The 18,682-nt window shown below is 32.9% G+C and overlaps 1 protein-coding gene and 1 pseudogene across 3 annotated transcripts in view; one reads left to right on the forward strand and one right to left on the reverse strand.

Annotated features, from left to right (window-relative positions):
* Nucleotides 1-18,682, forward strand: part of Rdx (radixin) — a 64,727-nt gene that overhangs the window by 22,926 nt on the left and 23,119 nt on the right. For all 3 annotated transcript variants that reach the window (XM_048795788.1, XM_015489912.2, XM_015489913.2), the window contains 3 exons: nucleotides 919-1,015; nucleotides 1,730-1,893; nucleotides 7,073-7,203. In XM_048795788.1, the coding sequence (XP_048651745.1) occupies nucleotides 919-1,015; nucleotides 1,730-1,893; nucleotides 7,073-7,203 (392 nt within the window). The remainder of the gene's footprint in view (nucleotides 1-918; nucleotides 1,016-1,729; nucleotides 1,894-7,072; nucleotides 7,204-18,682) is intronic.
* On the reverse strand, nucleotides 13,468-13,992 carry LOC107145632 (annotated as a pseudogene).

The raw sequence follows: 18,682 nt of genomic DNA on the forward strand, positions 1-18,682 counted from the left end.
AGTTGTGGTTGTGTTTCTGTCACTTCCTTTTCAAGCAGCTTACTTTGATTTAGTGGGCATTAGAGGCTAGAATAACACATGCATATTGTGTAAAGAATGTTTTATGTAGAAAAAAACAATTTGCTATGCTGTAGTACCTATCTGCTTAAGTATTAAAGGTAGTACAAATAGCTAGAAATTCTTAGTTATGAGTAGCCTGGATGACTTCTTGGCTAGTGTAAGAGTCAGTCATTTCTCACTTATATGATTTGATTGATAGTCTGAAAAAGTAAAATATATGAAAAAGCAGAAACAAAATTACTTACTCTAATCAGATTCCCTGTATTTTTATATGTAGGGTGATAAAAAGGGACAACTGTCATATAGAGTTTGAATTTTAGTTCTACCACTTATCCAGTCATTTGTGAACACTTTAGAATTTTTAAAATTGAGATATAATTCATATACCATTAAATTAATTCTTTCCAAGTATACTGAAAATCCAATGTTTTTAATATATTCATATATCTAAACATTTAACAAGAAGGAAATAATAGTAATTGATGTTCATAATCCACATGAGAAGTTATAAAAACCTAATTTTTGCCCTTTCCTTCTTAAACATATTTAACTGAAAGTTGTAGTAGCTTAAAAACGGAATAAAAATCTAAAATAATATAGACTCCAAGAGACTTATTTCTATACTCTGATTACCAGATATTTTTTTCTTACGTAATTTTAGGAAAATAATGCTTTTAAGGTTCATGACACATTTATAAACTCTTTGAGAGGTTATCATGTGATTCAATATGTCAAATTTCTATTAAAAATACATTTTGAAAACATAACTCTTTAAGATTGCCAAACAGCCCCCAAGAATTGATTAACTTTTTCTGTTGTTTCCTGCCTTTAATTAAAGGGATGCTCTTACTTTTTAAGGTTAACACCTAAAATTGGCTTTCCCTGGAGTGAAATCAGAAATATTTCATTTAATGACAAAAAATTTGTTATAAAACCAATCGACAAAAAGGCACCTGTAAGTAAATTTATGTTTTAACTCTTTAAATTTCTGCTACTTCCCTATGATGTCACTTGAAGAATGGCATTAATCATTTATTGAATTGCTTTTGAGGTACATTCTCTTTTTTTTTTAGTTTTAACTTTCCCAGTGGTAAAGTAACAAATGTTTCACCATTTTTAAGAAACAATTTAAAAATTATTTGGTGACTGGAATGTAGTAGAGATAGTTAACTCTGTTTATAGAGTTTTATATTATAAATTTTTTTTTTCTTTTGCTTGGAGCCTTGGATCTTTAAACAGATTTTTAACATTTAGCTAATGTCAGGGATACTCTGGCATTCTATCTCTGCTTGTTATTGAAAACAAAAAGATATGGAGGACATTTCTAGGTTGAAAACAGCCACAAACAAGGACTGATTTTGACATTAATTGTGAAAAGCTAAACAAAATAATCTCCTCTTCTATGGTGGTAAGGAACAGGTGGTCATAGTTATTTGGAAAAGAAAAAAGAATGACATTTAAAGTAATGAGAGAATAAGATATTAATCTCTGTATAAAACTGGTTAGGCATGCAGAGGTAAGGAACTAGTAATTAGGAATTAGGAAATTTAATGATTTCTAAACTATGTATATATATTGACATTAGAATTCATACCTCATGTTGAAATTTAATGGATATGAAAGACACTATATTTCAGAAAGGTTTTAAATCAGAATATTTTATGTTCAGGATTTTGTTTTTTATGCACCGCGTCTAAGAATCAATAAGCGGATTTTGGCCTTATGTATGGGAAACCATGAACTGTACATGCGACGAAGAAAGCCTGATACTATTGAAGTACAACAGATGAAAGCTCAGGCTAGGGAGGAGAAACATCAGAAGCAGTTGGAAAGGTATGAATTTATAGCCTTTCATTTTTAATTGGTACAATAAACTATCTAAAACTTAAGACTTGTCAGTTTTATTACTATACTCTAATTTTAGATTTTTATATTATTTGTCATTGTATTAAAATAGACAGCATTATCACATTGTCCTTTTTATTTTTATATTTTTAAACCTTTTTTAATATTTAATATTTTTTAGTTGGACACATTATCTTTATTTCATTCTTATGTGGTGCTGAGGATAGAACCCAGGGCCTCACAAGTGCTAGGCAAGTGCTCTACCACTGAGCCACAGCCCCAGCCCCTCACATTGTCCTTTTTAAAAATGAATATGTATAATTTTCAAGGTAAAATATATGTGACAAATATTTCTTGGAGAATAGCTTTTCATGACTTCAAAGATGTGTATTTTTATTTATTTTTTTAATCAGTCATGCTTTTCACCTATATTGTTTGGGGCAGAGTAGTTTAAAAATTTTCAAATGTGTTTTGCTTTTGGCATATTTCTTAAGTTTTTAAGGGTAAGAATGTGCTCAATGTTTAACTTTGAAATAATGTTAGTAACATCGTAGAACTCAAGTTATTGTAGAATAGAAAAACACCAGTAATTCCTACCAAAGACCCTGATCTTTTTGACTGTTTCTCTTAGTCTTGAAAGATACTATTAAATGCACATTAAAACTGAGAAATATTGAATAAAACCCTTATTGAACCTGGAACTACATTACTCATTCCAGCAACATAATTCCCATATCTGATTCTAGATTTAAACTGTATATTTTATTTGAAAAAAATTTAGTGGCCAAACTGAAGCTAACCCTTTATTGTGGAAATCTTTATGGAACAATGTGATCATCTAAGAAATAGAGGTATTAAGAAAATCAAAAACCCCAAATTGAGGAAATCTAGACATACATTTTAAACATTGGACATAATATAGTTTGTGTCTAGTAATTAAATGGCCCCTCTTCCAGATGTCACTGTGCTATTATAGTTCTGCTATTTGTATTTAATGATTTTTTAAAAATGTTGTAAGTAATTCAGATGTTTTATTATTTTTACTTATTTTATAATATTAACTTAAATTGTATGCCCTACAGAATCTGACTTTGTTAGATTTTGTGTGGACATGGACCTTAATAATTCCTGATTCCATTAACAAGGATACTAAATTATATTGTTACTTTGGGCTTTGTCCTTTTTTCCTGCTGTCACGTGCCTTTGGATTACATTGTGTTTCTAGTCTTACTTTTTAAAAAGTTCTTTATATGTATTCTTATATTTTAAAAAATCACCATAAAACTTTTACTCTCTTCTCCAAAGTTTTCTATGCTGGATTAAGTGAAAAGTTACTTTATGTGCAGTTCCTGTATCTTATAGTCACCCCTCCATATGATGTCTAGTTGTTCTGCTGTCCTATTATTTACCTTATTCCTCAGCACATAGAAGTGGGCTATATGGAATCTTATTAGTATCATTTGGTGATAGTTACTCTAAAACCTAGAAGGAAGTGGAACACTTAAGTTTCTTTTTTGGCATTGTAATTCATGTTTCCTTTTTGGAATACATTTTATAGCTTTTCATTAGTAATTGTTTATTGACTGCTTTATGCACAGTGAGAGTTTATAACTTTATTATTCTAGTCATCTAAGGATTGATAGACTTTCAGAAATGGCATGCTAAGTCTTCATTTATTCCCTGCTTTACAGGGAGAGAGAAATGGCAGCTGTATATGTGGAAACAATTTTGGTCAAGCCCACTGGTAAAGTAGCCAGCAGACATAACTTTGGGGAATGCTCAGAGGTGTGCTGTCTGTGCTGCTAGAATCACTTGGGCAAAAACAGTAGATGGGAAAGGGCAGCCAGTAGACCTCTTACCCTATAATATCTTTGTTTTTGTGGCTGAATATTTTCCCCATAATTCTTTTATTGGCAATGAAAATGGTCTTGTTATTTATGTCCAAATTGAATGACTCATTCTGTCATACCTGAACATAATTTTCTATAGCCAAGATGGTTACTAAATTTAAAAACTGAAAACCTTAAGTTTACAATTTGGAATCAGATATCCATATGCCAATTGTAGGTTAGTTGTGGAAGCTTCTGTGTCATGGCTGGCTGCTTATGTCACGAGAACATAGCTGGTGTCATACAAAGAGCATAAGCTTTGAAACTAAATAGATCTTGCTTTGAATCCTCTTCTAATTCTTGTTTAATAAGACTTTTTTGAGCCTGTGTTCCCTTGCTTTTATTAGGAAAGTAATAATCTTACCTTCAAAGGTTTTTTTTAAGAAATAATGACACCTATATATAGGCATTTAGCAAAGTATTTGGTGTTTCTTAAATAGTAGCTGTTATAGTAATTCTCAATATTTTAACATATTCTAAGTTGAATGTAAATTTAATATTCATTTAGGAAAAATGTTAGTGGGCCCATTTGATAATCTTTGAAAAATATTCTAAAATAATTTATTTTTGTATGTTAATATATAGAATACGTAGTTTACTAATGTTATTTATGACCTTGAAATAGAACTGGGTCAAAATGAGTATTTTCAACCCAAACTCTGAATAAAATATCTACATCCATAGTTGGAGTAACCACAAGAAGTTTTGTAGAGAAGGTGGGGTCTTGAAGGTTAGAGAATAGAGAAGACGTGAATAAATACATGTGTGAAGATAAGAATATGCATGCTATGTTAAGGGACCAGTGAGTGGATCAAGTTAATTCTCCCTAGTAAATGGTGTGCAGCAGAGAAGCAAAATTTCCCAGTTATTTATAAAGGAGACAGGCCTTCAAAAACTAGGTGTTTTGAAGTGTTAGCTGGTAATGGCTCTAATCAGGAGAGAGAAGATGTGAGAAATGAACCTCACAAGAGTACAGAGTAAATTAAAGAATGTTTAATGTTTTATAATTGGATTAAATGTGTGCTTGTGCTGCACAGTTATTTTTTTTTCAGTAGGAAAATGATACTTACCCCCACTTTACTTATAGCCAGGTACAGTCCTTTTTATTTGCTTCCCTGTCTCTTTCATCTTCATCCCTAAAGAAGAGCAAATGAAACATCAATAGGGAAAAGCTAAATAAAACCAGCACTTTTCCCCAGAAGGGACTCTAAATGAGACAGCTGGACCTGAAAGATTTTGATGGTGAAGTATCATTGTAGCTTTCAGATCTTGAGATGGGATTTGCACTGTGAGTCCTCAAGCAATGTTGTAGGGCCTAAAGGAAGAAAGAAGAGAACTGTCTTGGGGACTTGTGGTAGCAGCAGACATGACTGTGCAGAGGCTCGCAAGTGGTTGGGGTAGGCAGTGGACATCCTCAGGAAGAGGACAAACATGAGTAGTTCTTGCCCATATTAGCAGTTATTTGAAAACTGCTGTGCCTTTGTTTTCACGGAAAGCTTGATACTTCCGCTGTCTGAAGATCACAGAAAGAGCAGCAACCTCTAGAGTTGGGCAGCATCACACCCTTCTTTTCTCTAGGAATGGGCTGCATCCACACTCTTCTTTTCCTCAAGGAAATTAGGAAGGTTAAATATGCCCTTAAGCCTTCATCATTCAGACGTCTAGAAGGGTAGTAACCCCTATCTCTTTGAATCTCTTTGCCTGTTATATGCTTCATAGAAATGAATGTTTTGTAGAGTGAACACAAGTCCTGGAGTATAGTTATTGATTCTTTCTCCTAGGTTTTCAGAAAGTACCTGTAGGGACCCCAAAACTAAAGTGGAGTTCCCCTTGCCTGAATGAGCCTCAGGCCCTTAGTTCCTAAGTGGTATGAGGATTTATTAAGCCAGCAGGGGTTCTAGTGACTCTTCAACTTCATGAGTTGGCTTGGTGTAACTTGGGGTATGGCAACTGGGGTATGGCAACTGTGCAGTTAACTTTTATTATGCCTGACCACCATCATTGCCTGCCTTGCCCCTAACTGACTTGGGACAATACTATTTGCTCCCAAGTTGGACTCTTTCTCTTGGGGGTACATGATATTTGGAATCTGTAGGAATTTCAAAATTTATGTTTGTAGTTTAAAGGAAGAATACTTTAATAGTAAGACTTTGCTGAGAAATGTGGTTTTGTTGTGAAATTCAGAATTGACACTAGATGGCAGTGATGACTTTTTATGGAACATTAAAAAATGTTACAGATGAAATCATTTGTTTTTAATTAACAAAAAGAAAATTATTCTCATTGAAATAATGATTTGAATATTGATGGAACTTGTTAAGATATAATTTTCTCATCTGACTTTTATTCATCCTTTTGTTTTTGGTCTTCAGCATGGAGTCTGACCCAGAGTAGACTCTTCATGGATGTTTGATGAATGAATTTGGCCGTATTTTAAAGAATGTCTCATCAGTCCATGAGAGATGCAATTAAACAATTAAGGCATGCTTTCCCACCGGCAAGCTCTGATGATGATCTTTTTTTACAGCATTAAACACCTGGTATCATTCTAATGGCATTGTCAAAGGAAATAAAACTGATTTATCATCTTGGATGTAGGCATATATGGGTACTACCCCAGAAATTAAACTTGCATTAATTGATTTATAGTTAATTATTTTAAAAATAGCCTCCCCAGTTTAAGAAGGGCTTGTGCTAAAGAAGGCATTTTCTTGGGGTATGGCAACTGAGCAAAATAAACTCCATGATGCTGATGTAGGTTGCCAGAATTGACCCAGTGAAGATGGTAACTCTCCTAATCTTTTTCCCTGACTCAAACCTGCCTTAAAAACATGATTTATGGGCTGGGGATATAGCTCAGTTGGTAGAGTACTTACCTTCCATTCATAAGGCCCTGGGTTCTATCCCCCAGCACCACACAAAAACAAAACAAAACAAAACAAAACATGATTTATACACAGTACTTTCTAGCAGTTTTGTAGTTAAGAATCCTCCTATGATGTCTAAAGCCTTTAATGTTTTTCATAATGGTCATTGATCATCTTTATTATGATCCAACAATAAGAAGTACACTGAAACCCAGCACATGTATATATGAATGGGCATGAGTGTGTGTAACAAACAGCACAGGCCAATATTTTTAACCCTACCATATTTGAAGATAAGTTAATATAATGAAAAATTTTTAAATATTTATGCTGTAGTTTCTTATATGTTCAATATTAGGTTTCACACTATTTCTATTGATTTATAACATGGGAATTGCAATTCCTTCTAAGGGCACAGTTAGAGAATGAAAAGAAGAAAAGAGAAATAGCAGAAAAAGAAAAAGAAAGAATAGAACGTGAAAAGGAAGAACTAATGGAACGTCTAAGGCAAATTGAAGAACAGACATTGAAAGCCCAAAAAGGTAAGTTTCTTTTTAACACTGTATTCAAAATTATTACTTTACTAACAGGAGTATTTTCTGACTGTTTTTATATGTTCTTTATGTTATTTAGGACAGTTACATTTAATTGACAATGCTTATGGGAATTGGATCATAAAGACATTTTAACTAAAGGCACATTGAGTTCTACAGTGCTCATGTTCTCTTTAATATACTTAATCACAAATATTTTTCACGTGTTACAGATGAATAGCTATTTACTATAGTAAATAACTATTAATTTATAACAATAACTGTTCAGGGTTCCATAAGTAAAACCATAATGTTCAGTCCTTTAAACAAAAGCATTTATGCAGTGCTTCAAAGCATTTTCAGCTGTTCTGACTATATACATTTTTAGAACTCACTCCTAAAAAGATTTTAGTGTGTTAGAAAACACAGCACACATTGTGGATATAGCTCAGTGATAAGAGCACTTGCCTTGCTATGTGTGAGACCCTGGTTCCAAATCCCCAAAACTAAAACAACAACAACAAAAGAAAAATCCACCATACATGTAAGATGTGTTATCTGTTTTTGGTAGTACAAGTTTTGGAAGAACTTAACTTACTTCCTAGGCAGCATGTAACCAAAATACTACAATATGGAAATGATACAAGGTTTTTTTGATATGTGATTTATATTAAGTAATTGTAGAATTACTACTTTCATACAGCAAATAGTAGAAAGAGCAAAAGAAAAAAGATATTGAGCACAATCCAGTGTTTTCCTCCTTCCTAAACAGTAGGATTTCAGAGGGGAACATGAAATCTATACTATTTATAAAACCAAATTTAATAACTTGCTTTCCTAACAACTAGTAGCCATTGAGTTCTACTGGAAATAACCAGTAGTCTTATATAAGGCTTATTTTCATTCCTTATAGCAGCCTCCTATTGGAAGGAAATGCTTTTCGGGAGTATGTAGAATAATTTGCAAGGAGATAGAGTGGAGAGTCACAAAGATAACTCTTAAGTCTTTAAGATGATTAATCATTCCAATTCCAAGAGAATTGGAAATAATAATAGAAAAAAATAGGGTTTTATTCTAACCAGTAGAAACATTATTTCTCAGATTTACAGAAGACCTGGAAACTAAATTATTCGAAGCCCAAAAGTAGTAAAGTATTTGTTTGCAGACCACAGCTCAGGGGTATAGCTGAGCAGTAGAGCATCTGCCTAGCATGCACGGCGGCCCTGGGTTCAATCCATAGCACTGCAAAAGGAAAAAAATGTGTGCAGTGTACTAAAAGATGTTAAAAATGGAAAGTTTATAAACATTTATTGTACCTGTCTGATTTGAAAGATTGAACCAGCACTTTTTTATTTACATAACACCTTTTTTGAAAGAACTACTAAATATTTCAAACTCATTTATTTAGGACGTGTAATAAAAATATTAATTTATATATAAAAAAAGCAAAGAAGCACTGAAGAATATAAGCGAGATAGAACATAAAGAATATAGAACATCCTATCAAGACAATTTCAAATCAGTCATCTTAAGGCAAAAGACACCCAATTTGGTTTTTGTTTTTCTAATGAAGTTTTTCCAGGCTGTCCTAAAATCTACATGATTGTCTTGTAATTTATATTAAAATCTCATTCAAATGCAGTAACTTCGGCCATCTCTAAGTCATGGTATTTAGTAAATTGACCTATGATTTTTTTGTGTGTGAGAAGAAACTTTATATTTCATTATTTCTTTTTGTTTTTATTGATGTTATTTTTTTAGATGAATCATTAAATAGAAGCATTGTTCCACATGTAACATTTTAAAAATTATTTATCATTTTTAATTATTTTGAGGATATAATGGCAAATGATATTTGAATATAATACAGCCAGACCTGCATTCAGTTACTGTTCAAGCAAATATCAAGGTGAATTTTTCTTCTTCAGTAAGACAAACTATAGAAAAGAGTTGACATGTAATGATTGCATTTGGTCTGGATACTTTTTAAATCCCTTGCGTGTATTATACACAGTTCTAGGCATTAGGATACAGTACTGAACAGAAAAGGTCCTTGCTCTAATGGAGTCTATATTTTACTGAAAGAAGAGGATGAAATGGTAACATCATTTTTATATAGTTTTTAAGTGCCAGGAGGGAAGTAAGCATGATGTGATTAAAAGGAGTAGTTGTGGGTAGGCAGGGTGATATTCACTTTGGATATACATTGTTTACAATTAGGAGCAAAGTTTAATTCTGTTGTTATTTTATAATATGATCATAAGGAAGTCATTTCAACCTCTTGGTTTCCTTAGGTTCCTAAATTCATATTTTAAAAAATCAAAGCACTTTTCTGATAGATTCCTTAGGTGTTGTACAGATACTTTTTTTTTTTGTGGGAGCAGGGAATAATCAGGGATTGAACTCATGGACACTTACTCTACCACTGAGCTACATCCCCAGCCCTATTTTTTTATATCTTTATTTTTATTTTATTTTATATATTTATTTTATTTTTAATGTAGTGCATGCCTCATGCATGCTAGGCAAGCGCTCCACCACTAAGCCAAAACCCCAGCCCCCCCAGCCCTATTTTATATTTTATTTAGAGACAGGGTCTCACTAAATTGCTTAGGTCTTTGCTAACAAAACTTACTTGCTTTCCTTTAAGGTAGTATTCTTTTCTAAGGTTTTTTTTTTTTTTTTTTTTTTTTTTTTAAAAAGCGATCCTTGATGAAACATTGCCTTAGAAAAGGGAAGTGTAAATCAAAACTGTGAGACACCATTTCAAATTTGTAGAGTGACTACAATCCAGAAAACAAATATTAAGAAATGTTGGACACAGGGTTCAGTGGCTCACGCCTGTAATCTCAGTGACTTGAGAATCTGAGACAGGAGGTTCATGAATTCAAAGCCAGCCTCAGCAACAGCGAGGAGCTAAACAACCTAGTGAGACCCTGTCTCTTAAAAAAAAAAAAAAAGAACTAAATAGGGTTGGGGATGTGGCTCAGTGGTTGAGAGTGCCCTTGAGTGCAATCCCAGGTACCAAAAAAACAAACACAACAACAACAACAACAACAAAAAACGTTGATGAGAATGTAGAGTAATCATCATACATTGCTGATTGGAATATAATATAGTATAGCCACTCTTGTAACTACTGTGGCAGTCCTCAAAACCAAAAGAGTTAATATAGTCTAGGAATTTCTCACCTTAAGTTTGTACCCCAAAGAAATGAAATCTTACAACACAAAAACCATATACACATATATTAACATTATTTACAATAGTTAGTAGAACAGGGGAAACAACACAGGTGTTCATCAGTTAATGAATGAAAAGATGAACATAGATATGAAAATTATTAATAAAATATTGACAAATTACCTGAAAAAACACATTTAAAAGATAGTGTACCGGGCTAGGTTTGTGGCTCAAGTGGTAGAGTGCTCTCTTAGCACATGTGAGGCACTGGGTTCGATCCTCAGCACCACATAAAAATAAAATAAAAAGATTTTATCCACCTAAAACTAAAAAATAAATATTTTTTAAAAAAGAGTACCATAATCAATTGGTTATCAGCCCAGAGATACAATCACTAAATGTAGTTCACCACAATAAAACAGACTTACAGATAAGAATCACATCATTATCTCATTAGATGCAGAAAAAGCATTTAACAAAGTTTAGTACTCACTGATGTTTAAAACAGTAGAAAAACTAGGAATAGAAGGCACTTAGCTCAACATTGTACAGGCTATATATGACAAACCCAAGGCAAACATTATTCTGAATAGAGAAAAACAAAGTATTTGCTTTAAAAACAGGAACAAGGAGAGGAATGAACTATTTCATGCAAATGGACACCAAAAGAAAGCAGGAGTAGCCATACTAATATCAGATAAAATGACTTTAAATCAAAACCAGTAAAAAGAGACAATGAGGGTTATTATATAATGATTAAGGTGTCAATTCAGCAAGAGCAAATCTTTAAAAATATATGTGTGTGTATATGTATATATATCCAATATTATAACACTCAAATAAAGCAACTATTAACAGACCTAAAGGTCAAACCAATACAATCCATAGCTAGGGACTTTAACATTGGACAAATTATCCAGACAGAAAATCAACGAAGAAACGGTTAAATTGCACCCAGTACCAAAGAGACCTAACAGAACATGCTATCCAACAGTTAGAGAATGCAAAACTTTCTTATTAGCATATGGAACATTTTTCAGGATAGATCATATGGCAGTCCACAAAACAAGTTGCAGCAAATTTTTTAAAAAAATGAAATCATATTGAGTGTCTTTTCTGATCACAATGCAATAAATATAAAAATCAATAACAGAAAAATCTTTGGAAACTATATAAATACATGGAAGAACTCAAAAAAGAAATTTAAAAATAATTTTTGCCAGTGTAGTTAGTTCAGAACATGCTTGTGTTTGTGTATCAGAATCAAGACTCATAAGCAACCCAGCATATTTAAACCATGAAATGATGAAAATACTTTTTGAAACATAACACTGGTCTCTCTCCCTCTTACATTTTTAAATATAAGCCCTCATTTTCTATTTAAATCAACTTCAATGTGCAGTTCTACAGGCTAGATATTTGAAAATCAGTGGTTGAGCTAAAATGCTTTGAATGGAATAAACTAAATTTTTGTAAACCATGTATCTGTTAAATGTTTTACACATTGTCTTTTATAATGTTTATTTTGGGGGATATTGGTGGTTGAACCCATGGCACTTAACCACTGAGTCACATCTCCAGCCCTTTTTATTTTTTGAGACAGTGTCTCGCTGAATTGCCGAGGCTGTTCTTGAACTTTTGATCCTCCTGTCTCATCCTCCTGAGCTCCTGGGATCACAGGCATGCGCCACCATTCCTGGCAGACTCATTATTTTAAATATATATAGGGTAGAACCTGTTTTAAAACAATGTGAAAAGTTAAAAAAGCAAAAACAAAATAATAAATAAATTTTTGGGGCCAGATATATGAAAAGTAATGCAAGACATAATCTGTAGCCAGAAATCACCTGTTTTAATTGCTGTACTCTTAACAAATTGTAAATTGCAAAATGATAAGAGTACTTGGGGGTAAAAAGGTCCAGTGCATCAAACATATACTTAAGTATCTAGATAAATAATAGTTTGTCTCACAAACAGGTTTGATTCTCATCTTTGAACCTATTACTTGGAAACATTCAGATTTTGGAAATAATTATTCAGAGATCCACTGACTAGCCCATAATGCAGTTGTGTTAATCCATTATAAAAATCATTCACATAAAAGCATTTTAATCTTCAACAGAAGCAATAAAATTAAAAGGTAATACTTCTTTTTAGTAATTAGATAATCAAATAACCACACTGGAGTAAAGACAATTTCTTATTTCTGCTTATTCAATAAACCCCCTTCCTCTTTTTTAGATAATGAAAATAAATGTATCACAACCAAATATGGGAAACTGCTTAGTCTTTATTTAGACCTGAAGGGAAAAATGAACTTTGGTCACATTTCCTTTTAAAAAAATAAAAATCCAGGTTTACATATTTCTAAATAGTCAGAACTAAATGAGCAGAAAAATAATTTCATATGTAAAACTTGGCCAAATTTTATCAAAATCCTAACATGCAATGTGATACAAGTTGTATGAAGGCTGGAATTACAACATTCTAAATGTGACAGTTTTATTCTGTTCTAATATGTATTAATCTATCATGTCCCATCATTCTATATAGAATTGGAATCCTGGAGCTTAATGGGTTGATGTACTTGTGCTTGTGTTGTTTTGGTCCAAAAGAGCAGAGCTGAATCAGTAAGAGTGAATGAAATATGTAATCTTTTTCCAACAATAATTTAGATTGTGATAGGCAGCAGAAATATTCTTGATGAATGTTCTACTTTAACAATTAATTAAGGAATATATTTCATGAAAACATCACAGCATCAAATTTTTATAAAAGAAAAATATGAAGAAAAAAAACCCAGATGAAATAGCTACCACAACATGTCTTCCACAATGCATCTGAAGGGGTAAAAGGTGAGGTTAAAGGGTTGGTGATGTTAATACGAAAGGAAGTTGAATATCGTATTTATAATTTTCTACAAGTGTTACTCTTTACAAAATAATAGTCATGGCCATAAAAGTGTATTGAATGGCATTTGAAAGCAATGGCTTTATAATTATTTAAAAGGACCTTTTTAAATAATTGTAATATTCCATAATCAGTCCTCCATTGTGCATTATAACAATAAGGCTTACTTTTAATCAAAGACTAAGTGGGAATTAACAAACTAGATTTAACAAATATTTTATAATTGCTTTTTTGCATCTTTTTGTTTTGGGGATCTTCCATTTCATCGGGGTGCTCAGTAGCTTCAAGTTCTTCAGATTCTTCTTTCTCTAATTCTGAATCACTTTCAGAATCATCTAGACTTTCAAAATAAGGTGAATATCATCATTGTCTCCAGCCACGTCATCTTCTCCATCATGATCATCTATCTCATTGAAGCCAAGTCCACAGTGTTGATAGTTTCCTGATAAATATTTGCTGATATTGAGACTCCAATTCTTCATTATTTTCTTATCTTCTTCCCCTTTTTGAAAATGAGATGTTGTTTTGTGATCTTCTATAACAAGACAACCAATATGTGCTTTCTTGCCTGTACCCGATAAGTCTCAAGAATTTTTGTTTTCTCATTGCCCAAGTCTTCTGCCTCCAAATTGCTAGATCCAAGATCATTTCTTGGGGAGGCTGAATGATTCACCTGTGTGTGGGAGATTGCCTGGCAGCACTCATTGTTGTGTTGATCCTGACATGAAATGCCCAACACACTCACAGTTTTCTTCAGGCAGACACCAGTAGCTTGCAATCTGCCACTGGCTCAAACAGGGTAACTTTGAGGCCTGGGCACAGTGGCATATGCCTGTAATCTCAGTGGCTCAGGAGGCTGAGACATGAGAATCCGGAATTCAAAGCTGGCCTCAGCAATGGCAAGGCCATACGCAACTCTGTGAGACCCTGTCTCTAAATAAAATGCAGAACAGATCTGGGGATATGGTTCAGTGGCCACGTGCCTCTGAGTTTAGTCCCCAGTAACCACCCCCATCTCCAAAACAAAAACCAGCATCACTTTGAAACTGAAAGCCCCCTCTGGGCTTTCACCACCATCATCACCACTTTAAAAATTCTCAAAGTCAAAATAGAGACACAACATACCCAAACCAATCAGATACAGCAAAAGTAGTACCAAAAAGGAAGTTTATAGCAATCAACGCCCACATCAAAAAAAGGAGAGATTTTAAAGAACCTATCACTGCATTTCATGGAACTAGAAAAATAATTAAAAGCTTATTAAAAGGAAAGAAACAGTAATGATCAAAGCAGAAATAAATGAAGCCTAAAAAGCAATACAAAAGATCAATGAAACAAAGAACTGGTTCTTCAAAATATATGAAATAGACAAGCCTTAGCTAGACTGAGGACAGAAGAGTCAAATCAGAGATAGAAATGGAAGCATTACAACTGACACCATAGAAATACAAAAATCATTAGAGATTGTTATAAAGTATGTACCAACATGTTTGATAATTTAGGAAAAATGAACAAATTCGTAGACACACACCTTCTCAAGACAGAATCATGAATAGAAAACCTAATCAGACCAGTAACAAATGAGATTGATGGAAAGTTTTTTATTAGTAATTCAAAGAAAATCCTAGGACCAGAAGGCTTCACTGCTGAATTTATCAAACATTTAATCTGAATCTCCTTAAGCTATTCCAAAACAGGAAGGAACTCTTCCAAACACATTCTAAGAGGACATTACTCTGATACCAAAAAACAGATAAGGACATAATAAAAACAGGAAAACTACAGAGCAGTTTGATGAACAAAGACTGCAAAAATCCTCAACAGAATTTTTGCCAGCCAGATACAATAGCAAATTTAAAAGATTATTTAGCACAATCAAGTAGGATTCATCCCAGTGATGCAAGGCTGAAAAGTGATACACCACATCAACAGAATGAAGGACAAAAACCACACCATTATCTCAATTGAGGGAGAAAAGGAATCTGACAAAATTCAACATCGTTCTAATACCTTCTAATAAAAATGCTGAACAAATATATAAGGAACATACCTCAACAAAATAAAGATCATTTATATTAAGCGAACAGTGAATATATTGTATGGGGAAAAGCTTTCTCTCTGAGATCTGATACAAGATAAGGATGCCCATTTTTTTACATTTTTATTCAAGATAGTGCTGGAAGTCCTAGCTGGAGCAGTTAGGAAAGAGAAGGAAATGCAGGGCACCCAAATTGAATAAGAAGAAATCAAATTGTCACCATTTGCAGATGACATAATCTCCTGTACAGAAACCTCAAAGACTCTACCAAAAACTACTAAAATTAATGAATTCAGGGAAGTTGCATGATATAAAATTAACATATAAAATCACTAGCATTGGGACTGGGGATATAGCTCAGTTGGTAGAGTGCTTGCCTCATATGCGCAAGGCCCTAGGTTCAATCTCCAGCAACACACACACACACACACACACACACACACACACACACATACACACATGCATCACTATGTGCTATATGCCAATAGTGAATTACCCGAAATAGAAATCAAGAAAGCAGTCCTATTCATAATAGCTACAAAAGATAAAATACCTAGAAATAAATTTAACCAAAGAGATGAAATTATATCTACAGTAAAAATTTTAAAGAAATTGAAGAGAACCAAAACTAATGGGAAAAACATCCCATGTTCTATATTTTATTTANTTACAAATGTAACATTTATGTACATTATATATATATATATATATTTTCTATATAACAATATAGAAGAATCAATATTGTTAAAATGTTCATTCTACCCAAAGCAACTTACTGATTAATTGCAATTCCTATTAAAATACCAGTGGTATACTTCACAGGACTAGGAAAAACAATTCTAAAATGTATATGAAACACACACACACACACACACAGAGACACACACACAGACACCCCTGAATAGCCAAGGTTACTGTGAGAACAAAGAACAAGAGACATTACACTATCTGAATTCAAAACATATTACAGATTTGCAGTAATCAAAATGGCATGGTATTGTCATTAAAATAGAATAGCCTAGAAGTTAACTCTCATATCTACAGCTAACTGATTTTCAACGTAGGTACTAAAAATATGAATTAGAGGTAGTCTTTTTAATAAACAATGTTGGGAATATTGGAAACCCACATGCAGAATTAAACTGGACTTCCATTTCTCACTGATTAAAAACTCAACCCAAAATGGATTAAAATCTTAAATGGAACACTCGAAGCAAATTTCGAGAAGAAAACCAATGGGAAATACTTCAGTCCATTGGAATGGGCAGGGACTTTATGGACAAGATGCCAAAAGTTCAGGAAACGAGCAAAAGTAGACAAATGGGATTTTATAAAAGTTTCTGCACAGCAACACTCAACAGAATGCAGACAACATACAGAATGGGAGACAATATTTACAACATATACATTTGACAAGAGGTAGATACATAGAATATATAACAAACTCCAAATAATACAACCAGATTTTAAAAATAGGCAGTAGATCTAAATAGACATTTTTCAAAAAAAAACAACAAACAAACAAAAAAAAACAAATGGCCAACAGGTACATGCAGAAATGCTCAACATCACTAATCATCAGGGGAATACAGATCAAAACCACAATGAAGTATCACCTCCAGTAAGAATGGCTGGTATAAAAAAGACTAAAGATACCATGTGGTAACATGGATGTGGAGGAAAGGGCACCTTGCACACTGTTGGTGGCAATGTAAATTAGTATAGCTGTTATGGAAAACAGTATGAAGCTTCCTCATAAATATTAAAAATAGAACTATGATGATGATGGTCCAACAATTCTACTACTGGGAATATATTTGAAGGAAATGAAATTGGTATGTAAAAGAACTATCTATCCTACTATGTACATTGCTGGATTCTTCACAGTAGCAGAGAAGTGGAAATAAGATTATCTAAGTGTTCATGAACTGATTAATGGATGAAGAAAATGTGGTATGTAACAAGCACAATCACATCTTTTGCAACAACATCAGTGGAACTGTTTCATTTTGTGAAATGAAACAAGTCAGGTACAAAAAGACAAGTACCACATGATTTCACTCATGTGGAATATAAAAAAAACATTTATTTCATAGATGTGAGTAGAATGGTAGTTACCAGAGGTCAAGGACAGTGTGGAGGAAGGGATGAGGAAAGTTCCAACAGTGGGTACTAAGTTATGGTTAGATTGGAGCAAAAAACTCTGGGCTATTGTTGTAAAGTATTATGACTTATAGATAACAGTTATGAACTGCACATTTCAGAAGCTAGAACAAAGGATTTTGAAAACTTTTAACAAAGAATTGTGCTTAGAGAAATAGGTGTGTTTACTAATTTAAATACTATGTGCAGTGTACACGAATTGAACATTATGTTTTTGTGTATCAAAAATAAAAACTTAAAAAATGAATAATTCTAGAATTTAGCTGTGGCAACATCCAGTGTTGTACACTTTTCATCTTTATAGCAAAATAGCCACATAGAATTTTTATATTCCTTTATCAAGAATTTAGAACCTAACTGAAGAGTAATTTTTCTTTTCCATTCTTTTCATAACTCCAAAGTCTTAATTACAGTTACTTAAGCTAATTCTGACCATGAACAACAAAATTAAGAACAGTAGGTAAAAGCTCTTACATTACATACATTTGACAAGAGGTAGTTACATAGAATATATAACAAACTCCAAATAATACAACCAGATTTTAAAAATAGGCAGTAGATCTAAATAGACATTTTTAAAACAAAACAAAACAAAACATACAAATGGCCAACAGGTACATGCAGAAATGCTCAACATCACTAATCATCAGGGGAATACAGATCAAAACCACAAACCTCCTGGCATATAGATTTTCAACTTCTCCTCTTTTCTAATGTATTCAGTAAGGAAAAGTGATTCTTTCTAGACCATTGCACTCTCTTAGATAGCATTCTGTTATCTCTTTCATACAATGTACTTATTCAATAAGAATTGTTAATAATGTTTAAAGTTAGTAATTTTAAAATCATTTAAAAGCTTCCTGGTTTTGTGTCAGCAGTATTTTCCTTTCCTGTTCAACTCACTGGGATAAGAAAATTTTGTGGTCTTAACTGTTCAAGATTAAAATTTCAGTCAGTCATCTCCAAATAGCACTTGCTTTCACATCCCTTAGGAATTGTGGATACCAGTAACACAATTTTCAATAATTTGTAGTTCATGTAAGAACTTTTACATTAGGTCAAATTCCTTGGGTTTACTTATCTAATAGATGTTGCTGATCCTGAATCCAGGGCCTTGTGCCTACTATGCAAGTGCTCTACAACTGGTATAATTTAGTACCCCCTTTAAAAAAAAAAAAAAAAATTTCATCCCCC

This window comes from Marmota marmota, unplaced genomic scaffold (assembly GCF_001458135.2).
Source record: "Marmota marmota marmota unplaced genomic scaffold, marMar, whole genome shotgun sequence".
Classification (NCBI taxonomy): domain Eukaryota; kingdom Metazoa; phylum Chordata; class Mammalia; order Rodentia; family Sciuridae; genus Marmota; species Marmota marmota.